The 17,701-nt window shown below is 37.7% G+C and overlaps 1 protein-coding gene across 1 annotated transcript; it reads right to left on the reverse strand.

The window, feature by feature from the left end:
* Positions 1-11,647: 11,647 nt before the first annotated feature.
* Positions 11,648-15,563, reverse strand: LOC127632026 (apolipoprotein A-I-1-like). Its single transcript, XM_052110485.1, has 4 exons — positions 15,099-15,563; positions 14,435-14,481; positions 13,707-13,851; positions 11,648-12,449 (listed from the first exon to the last, which is right to left on the reverse strand). Exons 2-4 carry the CDS (start codon positions 14,472-14,474, stop codon positions 11,870-11,872), a joined length of 765 nt encoding a protein of 254 aa, XP_051966445.1. The 5' UTR covers positions 14,475-14,481; positions 15,099-15,563; the 3' UTR covers positions 11,648-11,869.
* Positions 15,564-17,701: the final 2,138 nt, after the last annotated feature.

Below are 17,701 nucleotides of genomic sequence, written 5' to 3' on the forward strand. Positions count from 1 at the left end.
AGAGCTTAACTTGGTGTACCACTTGAAGCAACACGTTAGGTGATGTGGTAATATTACATATCTCTACAGGTGAAAGAGCCATGGGAGGTGGTCGGTATGGACCTCATTGGTCCACTGAAAAAACCATGAAAGACCATCAATACGTCCTCACGGTGACAGACCTTTTCACCAAGTGGGTTATCGCTGAGCCTTTGAAGTGTGGCTCCAGCACTGAGGTGGCTGAGGCACTTGTGTCAAAGCTCTACACGTTTGGTATGGTCCGGAAAATCATCACTGACAGGGGCCGTGCATTTGTTAACGAGGTATGTGTCCTTATTACCCTCTCCTTCATACAGGACATATGACATCATCACAATTCACGCTGTTTTAAGCGGTCATTGGTCATTTCTGAGACCAATAAATATTGAAAATAACCATGTGTGTCTGAATTATGTACAGCTTAATGCACACATATTTGCGGCGCTGAACATCAAGCATGCCATCACAAGTGCATACCATCCACAGTCAAACGGCCAAGTAAGTGTGCCATCATGACATCCCACTAAACAGTAAAGTCAACTTTAGCCAATGTATACTAAAGTGCATGTAGTAATTCCTTTCTATGTTGAAGGATGAGAGAACTAATCAAAATGTAAAGAGGACTCTCAGAAAATATGTTAATCAGCACCATGATGATTGGGACATCCACTTGCAGGCCATAGTTTATGGAATAAACACTGCAAAACAGGTTATTATTCAAAATGACTAGATAATGTATATTGCATACATGTTTTAAGAGTTTTATTTTGTGATTTGATGCAAAACATTTTGTTTCAAATTAGAGATCCACCAAGTACAGCCCGTACTTTTTAATGTACAATAGGCACCCCCGTCTACCACAGGCATTAAATGTCTGTGAGACAGATGCTGCCTTTGAATTGGCGGACCCAGAGGAGGAGCTGGAGCTAAAACTAGCTGGAGTCAAGGCCCTCAATGAAACGGTTTGTTCAGATTTGTGTGGATGGCATGTTCAATTTGAATAAGAATGTTCAGCATAGTAATATATTCTTATCTTTAAGGTACGTAAAAACATTGAAAAGGCACAGGGGAAACAAAAAAAGGCTTTTGAGGCAAAGAAAAGGAAAGGGGTTCGCCAGTGCTCAGTTAAGGCAGGGGACGAGGTCCTAATTGGGGAGCCCAAAAAGAAGGTGAAGAAGGGAAATTGTTTGCAGGATCTCCACCAAGGGCCATTCACCCTCACATCCCTGACCGAGAAGGGTGTGGCAAGTGTGGCTATGTCAGGGAAAATACAGAAAGTTAATGTTGCGCAGCTAAGGCCCTACTTTCGGCCACAAGGTATTGTAATAATCCTACTTGGTGACATAGCAAATATAAACATGACACTTGACAATGATGATTAGTATTTACTTTACTGTTGTGTAGATCATAGCCATGAATCTGAGGGCAGCCAAAACGATGCAGAAGACATTGGAATGGTGGACCACCAGTATGCCAATAAAGGTCCACTGTGGTCCAAGAGGTTGTGTCCTCAGCAAGAACAAGTGGTGAGTGCCAAACTAAACTGGATGTTCACATGCACAGCTTGTTAGTGTGCTTTAAATAATAAATGCATGATTGCTCATTCCTAACAGGGATATTTGTTTATTTCTAGCTGACCTATGTGCTAGACAGAACACGTCCAGCAAAAGAAATTGTTGTTCTGGATGGCCCAGTTTGTCTTCGAAGGGAGGACTTTTGGAGCCTGGGGCTAGATAAACAGGTGGAGAGCAATGTAAGTGGATATTGCTGTAAAGAGTTTGGATTAGGGCTGCACGATATTGGAAAAAAAATACATTGCGATATTTTTTTCCAACGATATATATTGCGATATTGTGAGCCATCAATCCAGGCTAAAGTCAATAATTCACCATGTTCAGCTGCATTATCTGTTGTTATACAGACTTGACGTGTCTCATCTAAGCCCCACGCCGTCACCGCTTCTCTCAGGGCCTCTGCGATTTTCTCGGCTGTATGACTCTCCGGGAAAAATGCCGTCTGCAAACTGCGACTTTTTATCTCGAAGTCCTCTGTGAGGAAATGGACTTTGTATCCGTCGTAAAGCGCTTTGTGGTGCCGTTTTAAGTGATCAGACAAATTGGTGGTGTTTCCTTGTGCGCATGCGCACGTCGCGATGTTGATGCTAAAACAGAATATCGTTCAGCCCTAGTTTGGATGGTTCTAATGCCTTTATTGTAATTATGCAAAACATTCTGTGCTTTCAGATTGGGAATGCATGCTTCAGGCTGGTAGAGGCTGCAGCCAGGAGACATGTATGTATTTGTATTTACCTTGATGACTTACACATAAATTTGTGCAAAGGTGAGTACACCTCTGACATTTTTCCCAAATGCTTTGTCTTTTCATGGGACAACACTATAGAAATGAAACTGTGAAGCATCTTAAGGTAGTTGCTGTACAGCTTGTATAACAGTATAGATGTTTTGTCTTCTAAAAATAACTCTACATACAGCCATTAACGTCTAAACAGCTAGTAACAAAAGTGGAAGGTGGAGGAGAGCAAGGAGTGTAACATCCACCAGCTCTGATGTCATCATGAAGGATTGGGAGATGATTCCTATAGAAACCTATGCAGCTCTGGTGAATTTCAAGTCTGTAGGGGTTAAGGCAGTGCATAATAATGGTACTCACACAAAATATTGACAGTTTATGCACAATTAGGACATTCGCTGTGAGGTGTACTCACTTTTGTTGCCAGCTGTTTAGACGTTAATGGCTGTATGTAGAGTAATTTTCAGAGGACAATAAATCTATACTGCATAACAAACTATACACTGACTACCTTAAGATGCATCAAAGTTTCATTTCTATAGTGCTGTCCCATGAAAAGATATAACAGAATATTTGCTAAAATGTGAGGGGGGTACTCACTTTTGTGAGATATATGTATATGAAATGCAGACATACAATTTTATTCAGGGAATGGATGTCCACATTGCTGACCTATTTGAAGTCCCTAAATGGAAACTAAGGGAACCTAGTTTGCCGGTAAGTTGCATAATGTGTTGACAAGTCCAGCAGATACACCTCTTTAAGTGAAGATATGTCCAAGGAGATCTGAACATATTTTTTTTTTCATAGGACAATGTGGAATCTAAAGATATCATCATTTTGCCAGCATGGTCTAGGGGGTCACAAACAGCAAGCCACTACATGCTTTGTGTACAGTTACATTGTTTTTTAGTTTTTCCTCTATTTTTAAACCAGTTGGTGCCCCTATAGCTGACATTAATAGGGTATGTTCTTCATAGGTGTTATTAGTTGCTAAGAAGGAGGCTATTTTTCTGGACTCATTATGTCCAAATGGGTTTGGAGATGAGAAATACCGAACCATATTTAGGTTTGAAACGCATAAGCAGAGGACATTAGCAAGGTTTGACCTGTGACCGATTAAGGCTAACACAGAGAACAGAAAGTGCATGTAGTTACATGCTACTATGGGAATAAATTTTTTTTTTTTTTTTCATCCAGTTAATCCTGAACAACACTGTGTAACAGCCTTAACAAATACAGATCAAACTGAGTGAAATGGACTGATATCCTGTTCAGGCAAAGCCTTGTTCTCTGGCTTTAGGATTGAGTAAAAGCCTTGTTCTCTGGCTTTAGGATTGAGTAAAAGCCTTGTTCTCTGGCTTTAGGATTGAGTAAAAGCCTTGTTCTCTGGCTTTAGGATTGAGTAAAAGCCTTGTTCTCTGGCTTTAGGATTGAGTGAAAGCCTTGTTCTCTGGCTTCAGGTTTGAGTAAAAGCCTTGTTCTCTGGCTTCAGGTTTGAGTAAAAGCCTTGTTCTCTGGCTTCAGGTTTGAGTAAAAGCCTTGTTCTCTGGCTTTAGGATTGAGTAAAAGCCTTGTTCTCTGGCTTTAGGATTGAGTAAAAGCCTTGTTCTCTGGCTTTAGGCTTGAGTAAAAGCCTTGTTCTCTGGCTTTAGGGTTGAGTAAAAGCCTTGTTCTCTGGCTTTAGGATTGAGTAAAAGCCTTGTTCTCTGGCTTTAGGTTTGAGTAAAAGCCTTGTTCTCTGGCTTCAGGTTTGAGTAAAAGCCTTGTTCTCTGGCTTCAGGTTTGAGTAAAAGCCTTGTTCTCTGGCTTCAGGTTTGAGTAAAAGCCTTGTTCTCTGGCTTCAGGTTTGAGTAAAAGCCTTGTTCTCTGGCTTCAGGTTTGAGTAAAAGCCTTGTTCTCTGGCTTTAGGTTTGAGTAAAAGCCTTGTTCTCTGGCTTTAGGTTTGAGTAAAAGCCTTGTTCTCTGGCTTTAGGTTTGAGTAAAAGCCTTGTTCTCTGGCTTTAGGTTTGAGTAAAAGCCTTGTTCTCTGGCTTTAGGTTTGAGTAAAAGCCTTGTTCTCTGGCTTTAGGTTTGAGTAAAAGCCTTGTTCTCTGGCTTCAGGTTTGAGTAAAAGCCTTGTTCTCTGGCTTTAGGTTTGAGTAAAAGCCTTGTTCTCTGGCTTTAGGTTTGAGTAAAAGCCTTGTTCTCTGGCTTCAGGTTTGAGTAAAAGCCTTGTTCTCTGGCTTTAGGTTTGAGTAAAAGCCTTGTTCTCTGGCTTTAGGATTGAGGCAAAAACCTTGTTCTATGGATTCAGTTTTGCATAATTTTTTTCCAGACAACTTGCAGGAGCAGTGGCTAATGGACCGTGGGTGGAGAAGACGGGCAAAGATTTTGATGTAACTTTGCTTAATATGTAATTTTGCCATTTCATTTTGCTCAGCGGACACTATATATGGTTGTCAACATCACATCTGAGTAACTGTATATTACTTTTCAGCCATTTCCAGTTCAGTCAGATGGACAGAGCTGTGGGATATTCATGCTTATGGTAAACTTATACAATTTCTACTAAATTTCTCCTGTTTGTCCTAAATCTCCGTAATCATTATTTTTCTCTTTAACAGTATGCCCTTTGCATCTGTACTGGTGCCATGTTTCACTTTTTGGATGTAAGTTGTAATTCATGGAATGTATATGTATCAAAGAATGTTAAAAACAAACAATGCAAGACTCCAATATTACATGTGTATTACAGACTGACATACCATCTATTCGGAAGTGGTGGTGTCTCCAGATTCTGGAGAAATTGTCGATTGCAAGGTAGGACACATTGCAAGCAGTAAAACATTGGTCTGCTTTAAAATTATGCTACATTAAAAGTACCATACTTTTGAATAGGCATGGGCAGAACTTCGGGCAGCGCTTTGCCTTCTGGACAGAGGAGGCAGAACAGCCGATGGCAGGCACCCTACCACCTATTTATAGGATTTCTCGACCCCAAATAGTCAAGGTATGGCCAAACTAAACAGACAACAATTTTCACGTATGCATTCTATACAGGTAGGTCTCAAAAAATTAGAATATTGTGGAAAAGTGTGTGAATTACTGAATTAAATGTAAAACTTGAAACTGATACATTATATAGATTTATACAACATGTTACGTCACGTGATATATTCAAAAATAGAAGATCGTAACAAACAGTTCAAGTCAAGTGGGTTTGTCATTTCAACCATATACAGTACACTGTGTATAGTGAGACAAAACAGCATTTCACCATGGGTCAAGTGGGGTTACATTTTAAGGTATATAAGAAAACATTTGGGACAGGATACATTTAGTGCACACAGGCTAAAAAAATTGTGCACATACATTACAGTGCATCCGGAAAGTATTCACAGCCAATAATACATTGTGCACATACATTCACATGTACACCAATATTGCGATTATTTCCAATGATCAGAGTTAATTGCAGTAAGATGTTTACATGACTGGAGCAAACCTCTTCACTCCTACTAGCAGTTTTTATTTTCTGATTATTCACACATAGCCCAAAGCAGAGCACAAATGATGAACTCTTATACTGTCCACTGTTTTAATTTACGTATGTTAAATAACAAACGGGTTCTTATGGACGTATTTTGTTATTCTGTGCCGTGATGAAGACCGAAATATTATGTCGGGGCCTGTAACAGTGTTATACACTGCTGTCACGTTATTTGAGCTGTTTCTGGATGAAGGCAGACTGCTGACAGTGAGTCGTGTTGACAGAGTTCAGGAAAACGTCCTAATGTCAAGTTTAAAATGAATACGCCCTTAAGGTGCGGGACAAAAACACACACGCACTTCAGTTAGTGCAATTACTGTGTTTACATGGCAGCATACTGCGATTAAAAGCGGCCTACGCCACCTGTTTTAATACGATTATAGTTGATGCGATTATGAGCTTAATCACGTTATTAAGTATTGTGTTTACACGAGGTAAAGTATAATCGCAATATTGCTAAAATCCCATTATTTAAGAGGGTGCATGTAAACGTGGTCAATGTTTCACCCTTTGTTACATTGCAGCCATCTCCTAGAGACATTTGTTAATTTTTTTTCTTCTTAATCTACACTCAGTACCCCATAGTGACAGAAAAATACAGAATTGTAGAAGTTTTTGCAAATTAATAAAAAATAAACTGAAATTGGAACCTGCCCAATTATTTCACCATGTGCAGAAATGTATGTATAATGTGTGACAATTGATCAATTAAAAGTACCAATACCTGGTTTAATGACCAAGGAGTCACTGTGCTTGATTGCCCTGCAAACTCGTCTGACCTGAACCCTAAAGGGAATCTATGTGGCATTGCCAACAGGAAGATCGGAGGTACGAGATACAACAATGCAGGTGAGCTGAAAGCTGCTTTTAAATAAACCTAGGCTTCCATAACACCTCAGCAGTGCCACATGTGGATTGCCTTCATGCCTCGTCACACTGATGCAGTATTTCAAACAAACGGAGGCCCAACCAAGTATTTAGTGCATATACGTGTACATATTTTTCAGAAGACTGACATTTCTGTATTAAAAATTCTTGTTTTTTTATTGGTTGTTTGTGATATTCTAATTTTGTGAGATACTGAATTTTGGGTTTTCTTTAGATATATGCCATAGTAATCAAAATTAACACGCATAATAGAAATATTTCAGCATAGTGTCTAATGAATCTATATAATGTATGAGTTTTACATTTGAATTTTTGAAATTGACAAACTTCCACAATATTCTAATTTTGTGAGACCTACCTGTATTTACTTTGTGCATGTTATGGTTTATATGAGTTAGTAGATGCTTTTGTCCAAAGTGGCTTACAAATAAAAACAATACAAAGGTTCGCAATTAATAGCCTAATGAAAATACAATAATATACAAACCATTACTCATAACTATTTAATTTATGCTGAAAATATGTCTTTAGGCCCCTTTTGAAAGACCCAAAACATCTTATGTTGTAGTGTAGTCTTAATTTATGGTATTTTACTTTATCATAGGAGGAACAGGTGGAAGTGGAGGAGCTGCCCCTCACATTGAAACATATGTACCAGGCAGAATACATTGTGAGGAACAGTCTTGGGCTTTTCACTGGCCAGGTTCAAGAACCATCATACATGTTGATGGATCATGATGACCAAATGAATGCGTGGAGGGTGCTGAAGGAGTCAATGGAGTGCTATGCCATGGAGCCTTTCACTTTTGTTTTTTAAAACATCCAGGACATGGAAACCTTCATGGTTATTTGTAAAGACACCCTCAACCTGAGAGTAAATGCTGGAGTTGGGGTGCACAGTCACCCATATACATTTTATTAGTGTGAGTGTATCAGGGTGACTGTGCAACCCACACTCTGCGTGTGTGCTAGATAATTTTTTTACTCTTAAATAAAGTTACGTGTACTTCACTACTGTTCACCGCTGGTCTCATGTCACTTCTGTGTGTACACATGCTTCTTTCAAGTCATTTCCATTGTCAGTTTGAAATACTCTATAACGTTTCCCCAGACTTGTTTGTAGTTCTTTCTTCATGTAAGTGCAGATAGTCTAGGCAGAAATGCATATTATGTTCCTTATAGTCTTCTGTAAACAACATTGAAGGGATTATTTTCATCATTTATATTATATAAATATTAGCCTATATAGACCCATACTAATACAAAATTACTCAATTTAAATGTTAACTAATACTAGCAGCTTTTAATTATAAAAAACTACACAAACCGTCTTTGACAATACTACTGACCTCAGACCAAAACACGGTAAGTTAAGCCTAATACCATACAGCAATGAATCGCAAAGGAGAGTATGGAGGAAAATGGTCATGTATGTTCATGTAACAACTCTCCTTTATTATTTTGGATTGGCAACCACGTAAACGCATCGTAATGCATAGCGTAAGCTACGTTTAAAAGCATCAAAATAGACCCTCTGTGAAATGTTAAACACAATACAACTAACGTTACACAATATGCCGCAAGTTGTGCCGCCTGGCCGTCAAGCGTTTCATCGCATGCGTGGTACCGATAGTGTAGGAAAACAGTGACGTTTAAACCATGACGTTTTCTACTACGTAATTACGCGCATGCGTAGAACGGATCGTGCAGGTGGAACGGATCGTGTACCGACAACATCTATGTCAAGTGCTACAGGAAGTGTGGGGTGAAAGGTCACCTGAGTATCTGGACAAACTGACAGCTGGAATAACAAGGATCTGCAAAACTGTCATTGCTGCACGTGGAGGATTTTATTTAAGTAGTTTTTTAATTTTTTTATTGTAATAGTAATTTTTCACATTATTAATGTCCTGACTATACATTGTGATGTTTCATGCTACTTTGGTGAATAAAAGTACCAATTTCTTTCCATAAGAGGAAAATCTGTACATTATTCCAAACTTTTGGCCCCCAATGTGTGTATACCGTACATATATATATATATATTCAGGTTTTATAACTATTCAGATTGATAAAAACCTGAAAATATAGTTGTATATCTATAAATATGTCATTGGAAATCTGAATATATAGTTATAAATCAGAATGTATAGCTGTTAATGTTAGAATATATAAACAGTGGGCCCAAAAATTATTTGGATGCTTCAGCTTAACTTAAAAATGCATTACTTGCTTTGCATTTGGGAACAAAACAAACTAATTAGAACTTATTGTAAAGAAAGATCATCGATGTTCTAGTGTGGATGAACTGAAAGCTTTGGTGGCTGAAACATGGAGGAAACTTTCACCACAGTTTTTACAGAAACGTATTGATTTTATGCCCAGACATTGTCAAGAAGTTCTGTGAACAAAAGGATTGCCAACTAAAAACTAAAATACTTGAACTTTGCCATTATCAAGTGTCCAAATAATGTTTCGTTTTCATTTTAAACCATAAATCTATTGATTTATCATTAAAAATGTAACAAGCTTCTTTTAGTTCAATGTTTTTCTTGAAAAGTGTGCTGTTATCTTCCTTTACAATAAATGCAAATTGGTTTGATGTAAAGAATTCATGCATTTTCATAGTTTTCGGGACCACTGTATATACCGACGTTTGTGTATATATATACACTCACCTAAAGGATTATTAGGAACACCTGTTCAATTTCTCATAAATGCAATTATCTAATCAACCAATCACATGGCAATTGCTTCAATGCATTTAGGGGAGTGGTCCTGGTCAAGACAATCTCCTGAACTCCAAACTGAATGTCAGAATGGGAAAGAAAGGTGATTTAAGCAAGGCATAGTTGTTGGTGCCAGACGGGCCGGTCTGAGTATTTCACAATCTGCTCAGTTACTGGGATTTTCACGCACAACCATTTCTAGGGTTTACAAAGAATGGTGTGAAAAGGAAAAACATCCAGTATGCGGCAGTCCTGTGGGCTGAAAATGCCTTGTTGATGCTAGAGGTCAGAGGAGAATGGGCCGACTGATTCAAGCTGATAGAAGAGCAACTTTGCCTGAAATAACCACTCGTTACAACCGAGGTATGCAGCAAAGCATTGGTGAAGCCACAACACGCACAACCTTGAGGCGGATGGGCTACAACAGCAGAAGACCCCACCGGTACCACTCATCTCCACTACAAATAGGAAAAAGAGGCTACAATTTGCAAGAGCTCACCAAAATTGGACAGTTGAAGACTGGAAAAATGTTGCCTGGTCTGATGAGTCTCGATTTCTGTTGAGACATTCAGATGGTAGAGTCAGAATTTGGCGTAAACAGAATGAGAACATGGATCCATCATGCCTTGTTACCACTGTGCAGGCTGGTAGTGGTGGTGTAATGGTGTGGGGATGTTTTCTTGGCACACTTTAGGCCCCTTAGTGCCAATTGGGCATCGTTAAATGCCACGGCCTACCTGAGCATTGTTTCTGACCATGTCCATCCCTTTATGGCCACCATGTACCATCCTCTGATGGCTACTTCCAGCAGGATAATGAACCATGTCACAAAGCTCGAATCATTTCAAATTGGTTTCTTGAACATGACAATGAGTTCACTGTACTACAATGGCCCCCACAGTCACCAGATCTCAACCCAATAGAGCATCTTTGGGATGTGGTTGAACGGGAGCTTCGTGCCCTGGATGTGCATCCCACAAATCTAAATCAAATGCAAGATGCTATCCTATCAATATGGGCCAACATTTCTAAAGAATGCTTTCAGCACCTTGTTGAATCAATGCCACGTAGAATTAAGGCAGTTCTGAAGGCTGAAAGGGGTCAAACACAGTATTAGTATGGTGTTCCTAATAATCCTTTAGGTGAGTGTATATATATATATATATATATATATATATATATATATATATATATATATATACTGTATATACTGTATATATTGTATTTCTAAATATATAGTCATGAGTATAATTCTAAATCTAAATTCATTGTGAATCTGAATATATTGTTATAAATGTACATTTTAAAATCTGAGAATATATATAAATGAATAAATCATTAATTAATAAAATGAGTAAATAAATAAATGTTAATCTAATGAATCTGCCATCTTGTGAATCATTGTCTGTCTTGAGCTGAAAGTATCACATCATTTTGGTCCATTACTTGTGTAATGATAGTAGCCCAAGATAGTGTTTTTTTTTACTTTTAATGAGTTCTTTCTTTCATCATCCATAATAAACGGTGAAGCCCTTTTTTATTTCATAAATAACATTGTTGAAAGAATAATTTAGTCATTTCTTGAATGTTAATGACAAGAACAGCTCTGAAAACAGATGAACAAGTTGAACTTGTCAAGAAGACATAACCTGAGCAGCAAAGCACTGTGTTTCTCATTGATATCTTCAGCTATATATTATGGTTTGGTGTTGACACAGTCTTACCCCTGGGCATTAATATGGGCACCTCATCCATCTTGTCCCATTACTCATAAATAACAGATCAGGATGTCTTGATTACTGGTGACACATTTTTGTTATCAGCTCATTAATCAGGTCAGAAATGTATAAAAGTGTGTTTTATTTATTTTTAACGCTGCTAGATTCCTAAAGTTATGTGTTTTTATAGAATGAATAAGTAAAACTTGTCATTGACCCTCATTTATAAATCCTAATTGTGTAATTGCTGCATTTTGGACAAAAGTATGATATTTATTTGAGGACTATTGTGCATGTTGGGATTTCAACAAAACCCAAACAAACAAGAATGATCGCAACATTTTACTTTATTATAACGTTTGTTTATTATTAATAAACTTCATTGGAGGAGAACAAAATATGTGATTTCAACAAAATAACACAATCGAGACATTGAAGAAATAGTATGAAAGTTCCTTTTATTGAACACAGGAAATCAGCATTTAACAAAAAGCTCATTTTGATGATGTTAAACCAAACAGGTTTCAGTGTTCTGATATTCTGTTTGAAAGCCAGTCCTGTAGTTGTGGGAATGTGTGAAAAGTGCACGTGAGTGTGTTGTATGTGTTTGCTATGCACTGGGAAAAGCCGAGGTGGAGAGGAAGAAGAGAAGGGAGGCGTACAAAAGGCTCATTTTACTTGCTAGCAGCTAGGATTGCTGCAATGATGGCCTCGAAGTGGGGCTTCACCTGATCACCCAGGTCGTTCATCTTCTTCCTCAGTTCTCCGGACTTCACGCTCTCACGGAACTCCTGGACGCCCTTCTCTATCTGTTCCTTGTATTCCTGAATGTAGGGCTCCAGCGTAGTCTTCAGCTCCTGGAGATGCACCGTCAGCTTTTCACGCAGAATGTCAATGATGGGCACCAGCTTGGACTTGGTCTCCTCCCAGTTGGTCTCGATTTTATCCTTCATGTTCTTCATCACAGGCTCCATCTTGGTCTTCAGCTCTTCCATCTGCCCGCGGTGTTTGTTTATGTACTCCTCGAGGAAAGGCTTGAGCTCGTCGTGGTACTCCTGGAAATGCTTCTGCAGCACCTGCCTGAGCTCCTCGCGCTTGGGCTCGAGCTGCTTGCGGAGGTCATCGATGTCCTTCATCAGTTTCTCGCGCATGTGGGCGGAGGTATCAACTGCCTGAGTGGCGACTGGGGTGAGGGCTTTGAAGGTATACTGAAAATAGGTGTGGATGTTGTCTATGGACTGACCCAGGAACGCCCTAAACAGAAAGAGACAAGGTATGTTACGGTTGGCTGACAGTGGGTTTATTGTTCTGTTAACACTTTATATGAAGTTTGTTAAGGGTTTAGAAAGGGGTTAATATAAGACTAATAAGTCATTTACAAATGCATTATAAATGATTAATATGCAGTTGTAGCAACATGTGCAAAAATAGTGAACATTTTAACGTACATATTATAAATGCTACTAATACACTTAATCATACTAATATTAATACAAACATAAATACCCTATTTCATGACTTACTAATATAGTGAGATAGAAAGGAGGGATAACATTCATTACTGTAATATCTCAACTCACTTGTGTTGTCACGTTGATATCAGAAGAATAAGTTACCTAAAGTCCTCTGCAAACACACTTTTCAGGTCTTTGTATAATAAAGCCCAATGACCATTAAACCATTATGAAGTTTTATATACAGGTTTTTAATGTTTAGCAACTCCTTTATAAATGCTTCATATGTGTCCACTTTACATTAAGGAACATTTTCATAAGTTACTGATGTTGAATAAGTGTTATTAAGCATTTATAACATTTTGGGTCACGATTTGGTAGATATTGCATGAAAGTTATTATGCATGTTTTACAAGCAAATATCAATGATTTATAATGCATTTGTAAATGAATTAATGGTTGTTATAATGAACCCCTTTATAATCCATTAACAACGGGCACAATCATGTGTTACCAATGTGTTTCTTCATAAAATAAACAGATGTGTGGGTTTACAGGTGAGAAATGACTTACAATTTACAGATTTTAAAGTCAACATGAAATCAAAATGGACCCATTTAATTAATGTGTGTAACTTCTGACATCAAGGAGCATTAAATAGAAATCTGTTTGATTGAGCGGCCCATCATAACATTGTATTTTCTACAGCAGGACTTTTTATTGACCAATGGCAGACAGTCATTGTTTTTGTCATACTGGTGCCACAGGTGGTGCAACACTTCACCTCTAAAACATGTTCCACGTGTTATTGTGAACAATTAACTGGTGCACTTTTTTTCAAGAAATAAAACAAATTTTCACAATCAGATTAAATCTCTTGATTGCTAAATAAAGTCCTTCCCTAATTTTCGAAGCGTTTTTATCAGAAATATGTCAGATTACGGAAGTAAAATGGGTTGTGAATGCTGGTTCATGTTTTTCTTTTAAGATTAATACCGTGCTACTCGTGGTGATAACTGCTCTAATGCTCTAAAAGAAAACATGCTGTGTTTCTTACTTGTAGTCTTTGAATTCTGTGTCATCGAGATGATTGAGGCTCTTGTGTGCGGCCTGCTTCAAGTTATCTGCATAAACCTGCACCGCCGAATTCACGTGATCCAGCTGTGACGGAGCTTCATCCTGCAGGAAACGCGCCTGGCAACCTGGAGAATGAAAGCAGGAATTCATAAACTTGAGTTTGGAACAAGATGCAAACACAATTTGATAAACCCTTGAGCTTCTGAAGCATCGAAATCATTTTCTTAATCAGTTTTTATCTCTACAAGATTGTGTAAGATATTACAGCTTTTCAAAGAAATAATCTTCAATCAAGTTTAATTTTTAAAGATTTATGCAAAGAATAAATATGTCAAATGAGTAGGAGAATTAAACTGTTTAAGTAAATATATAAAAATTATAATAAATAATACTAAATCAATAGTATTTTTGTCTTGTTTTCCAGTAAAACAAATATATCAATATTTATGCTTATTAATACATTCTAATATTTGAATTAGAATCAATTGTAAAACAAGTCTATTTTTTCTTACTCCTTTAGCAAACAGTTTTTCTTGTTTGTCTTGTTTTGTTCGATTTCTCTGAAAACAAATGTCAATATCTCATCCCATTCTGCTTCTCTTGTGTTTTTGTTTGTTTTAAGGATGTTCAGATATTTTTAATGGAAAGCAAGACAGAAATACTGATTTGTGTTTTTCACTGTAGAACAGAAATAATGGGGTTATATACCTGCCAGCAAAACCGCCAGTGCGAGAGCTACAAACCTCATCGTGGATCTGGGTACAAAATAAAAGATGGATTGTCAACATCAGATATCGCTAACATCAGTGAAGCAACTCACAATTATGGATATGTTTTAGATTTGTAACCAAAACAGTGAGCCTGAATGGTCACTGTGGAATACATCCCAATTCAAAACATGAATTATTACGATATGACTATGTTAGTACTGTAATACAGGGATAACAGAATTAGAGAAGAGATGCAACAACTCAAACTGTTCTGGACTGGTTCGCAGTACGGAATATGTCATCTTAGTAGACTAGACTACTTTATCCCAGATTAGACAGAGTTACAAAGACTTCACAACCAGATTAGCTCTCAACCATAATCTGAAATCCTCTGGATTAACTTGAACACATAGATGGTAGACCTGGATATCCGAGCGGACTTCAATCTAAAGCCTGATCTTACTTTCAGGCAGCTGAGGAGCATAACGCTTGAAGACAACGTATCGTCACATCTCAATGTAATGCAACATTTACAAAGTACAATTCATTACAAACTGGTTTAGTTGCTGACAGTCCAAAACTCCCCAATGGTTTCCAGAGACAAACCCTGACCCAAGTTAGAAACGTTACACTACGGCATCTGGACTGGACTGGACTCTTACCTGTTGATGTAGCTGATCTGGGAGAGACTGATGAACCGGGGCAGATGTATCTCTTTTATATGGCTCAGGGGACTGGTGGGGGGTATGTGGAGGTGAACCTCACCCCCTTCACTCCTCACAGGAGGGTTTAAAGGTCACCTGCTGAGAGGACGGGGGAGGTCCACATCAATGCAGTCAGCACACGACCACCAGGACAAATGCAGACATGCACACACACAGTAGTTTGCATATAGATTAAAGCACATCATATAAAATCATATACAAGCGTGAGGCACGTCTTTCAGTTACTTACGCAATAACATTTTCTTTCTTCGTGTCATGTTGCTGGGGGTTTGTTGGCAAGCGGTGCCACGAGCCCCATTTTCACCAACTGATACTGTGTCAGATTATTTGATTATCTTGACACAAAGTACAAAAGTGAAAATGATATGGTGTGGTGCAATGATATTTTGTAGCTAAGGCCATTATTAGTAATTTTCTGCATTAACCTTCATCCCCAAAACATTTAGAATATAACAGGTGTGACACAAAACATGACTTGAGAGTAAAATGTCATTGGTAATTGATATTTTCAGTTACAATCAGTCCTAAAATGTTGTTCTGGCACCTCTGATTCTAAAAGGTAAAAGTAAAAGTCTGGTTTGTCCGCTATAATGAGCGACAGCGGCACTGTTTTATTGAACTCTGCTGCTCATAGAATTCCACCTCTTTACTAAACTCATTTTAACCTCTGATTATAATGTGTGATTTCATACAATACACTATCAATACTACCAGAAGTCATTCAGTTATCTATTATGTGATGTGTTGAAATACACTAAATATATATATTAAGATTTCTTAACAAAATTGAGTAATCTTAACATACAATTTAAAAAACTCAATATTTTAAGTCTTACTGTATTCATTGAATTTTGTGAAACATTACATAATTCAATTTGATGGAATTTTGTAACAAAATGTAGTAAAAATCTTAAAAATGGGCTAAAATTGTAGATTTCAGGCTTATTTCACTGCCCATTCGTGTTACTGTTCTCTGATGTGTTGTTGCACATTTGAGAAATAAAACTTCAACTTTTATACTTTAAGATCATTCCGATCACTTTGTAAACTGTAAATTCTTCTTACAGAATTATTATGAAGTGATTTTGAAAATGTTCCTTTCTTAAAGGAAACGATGCCATTTGCCCCATTTGATACTGCGTCACATTAACTGATAATAATAATAATAATAATAATAATAATAATGTGTCGTGGCTCAATGTTATTTGCCAGTCAAGAGCGTTACTCGACATTTTCTGGACTAACATTCAACCCTGAAACATTCAGAATATTCAGAGTTACATTGACAAAGTAAGAAATGTCATTGGTTACTGATCATATTTCAACTCCAACATGTGATTTATTACAATGTGCATCAAAACTAAACGATTCTACCAGAATTTATTCAGTTATCTATTCAAATTGTGAGTAAATGAATTCCAAATTGACTGTGACGGGGTTGAAATAATGAAGTGTTGTAGGGTTAATCTTGACATTAGTAACAATAAAAACTATCGATACTTTGCTGAAGCCAAAAATAGTTTTTTTAAGAATCGGCCACTGAAATAAGCATATTTGATGAGCACTTATCTCAATATTGAGACGTGTCCTCCAATGTTGGTTATGGCCCTGGTCTTCTGGCCTGAGATTGGAAAATATAATTTCAGCAGTAACCTTCTGAAATAAATCGATACAAATGTAACAATTCTCCTTAAGATTTCAAGCACAAATAACACGGTTTGATAATGGCCCTGCGTGAAGTTAAATCCAAAGGTTTTCTCCATGTAAAACAATGCATCTTTTGAACTCTGTGATCTTTTCTTTCACTATGTGACACAAAGGGACGCATTGAACACACTGAGGGGTCTTTAGTCTTCATTCTCTCCTCATGTGGAGTCATGTGTGGGCAATAGACGCCAGAGACAAAGAGGCACAGGACACTGACTGCTGAGGTGAGATAATTAACACCAGCTTCATAGATACAACATTTCGTCAATGGCACGCCACATGTTTGCCTTTTGTCATTTTGACATTACAAAAACGAGAGAGACCTGGCCAAAATGGCAGCATAAAACGTTGTAACAATTAACATTAACTACACAAATTTGGTAAATAAAACAAAATAAAAACAATTTAAGCTAACTATACTGTACATTTAAACAGATGCCATAGATCAGCATGTTTTAAGCAAGAAAATAAAAAGAAATCATGTAAATCAGGGTTTTAAACTGCATTCAGACACACCCCAAAATGTACACAGTTGCAAAAAATTGCAAACCTCATACTGCAACCCTATCTCGCAAAGAAATCAGAAAACATCTTGTGATTTGAGCATATGCTGTCAGACCATCTGAGTAGGAGTTTAAGTCAACTAATCCAGCAAACACACGGTGTCATATGTTCAGCAGAAAATCAATGTTGGGGTTCATCTCACATGTGTCTCTTTGGCTTTTCCTTGTAGAGAGCAAAACTTATGTGAATGTCCTCTCTGATAAGGCTGTGCCGGGGCATTCGGTCCAGGCTCTGCTTTGTGAGGAGGATGTCGTAATCGTTCCTAGTAC

Source organism: Xyrauchen texanus, chromosome 38 (genome assembly GCF_025860055.1).
Source record: "Xyrauchen texanus isolate HMW12.3.18 chromosome 38, RBS_HiC_50CHRs, whole genome shotgun sequence".
Taxonomy (NCBI): domain Eukaryota; kingdom Metazoa; phylum Chordata; class Actinopteri; order Cypriniformes; family Catostomidae; genus Xyrauchen; species Xyrauchen texanus.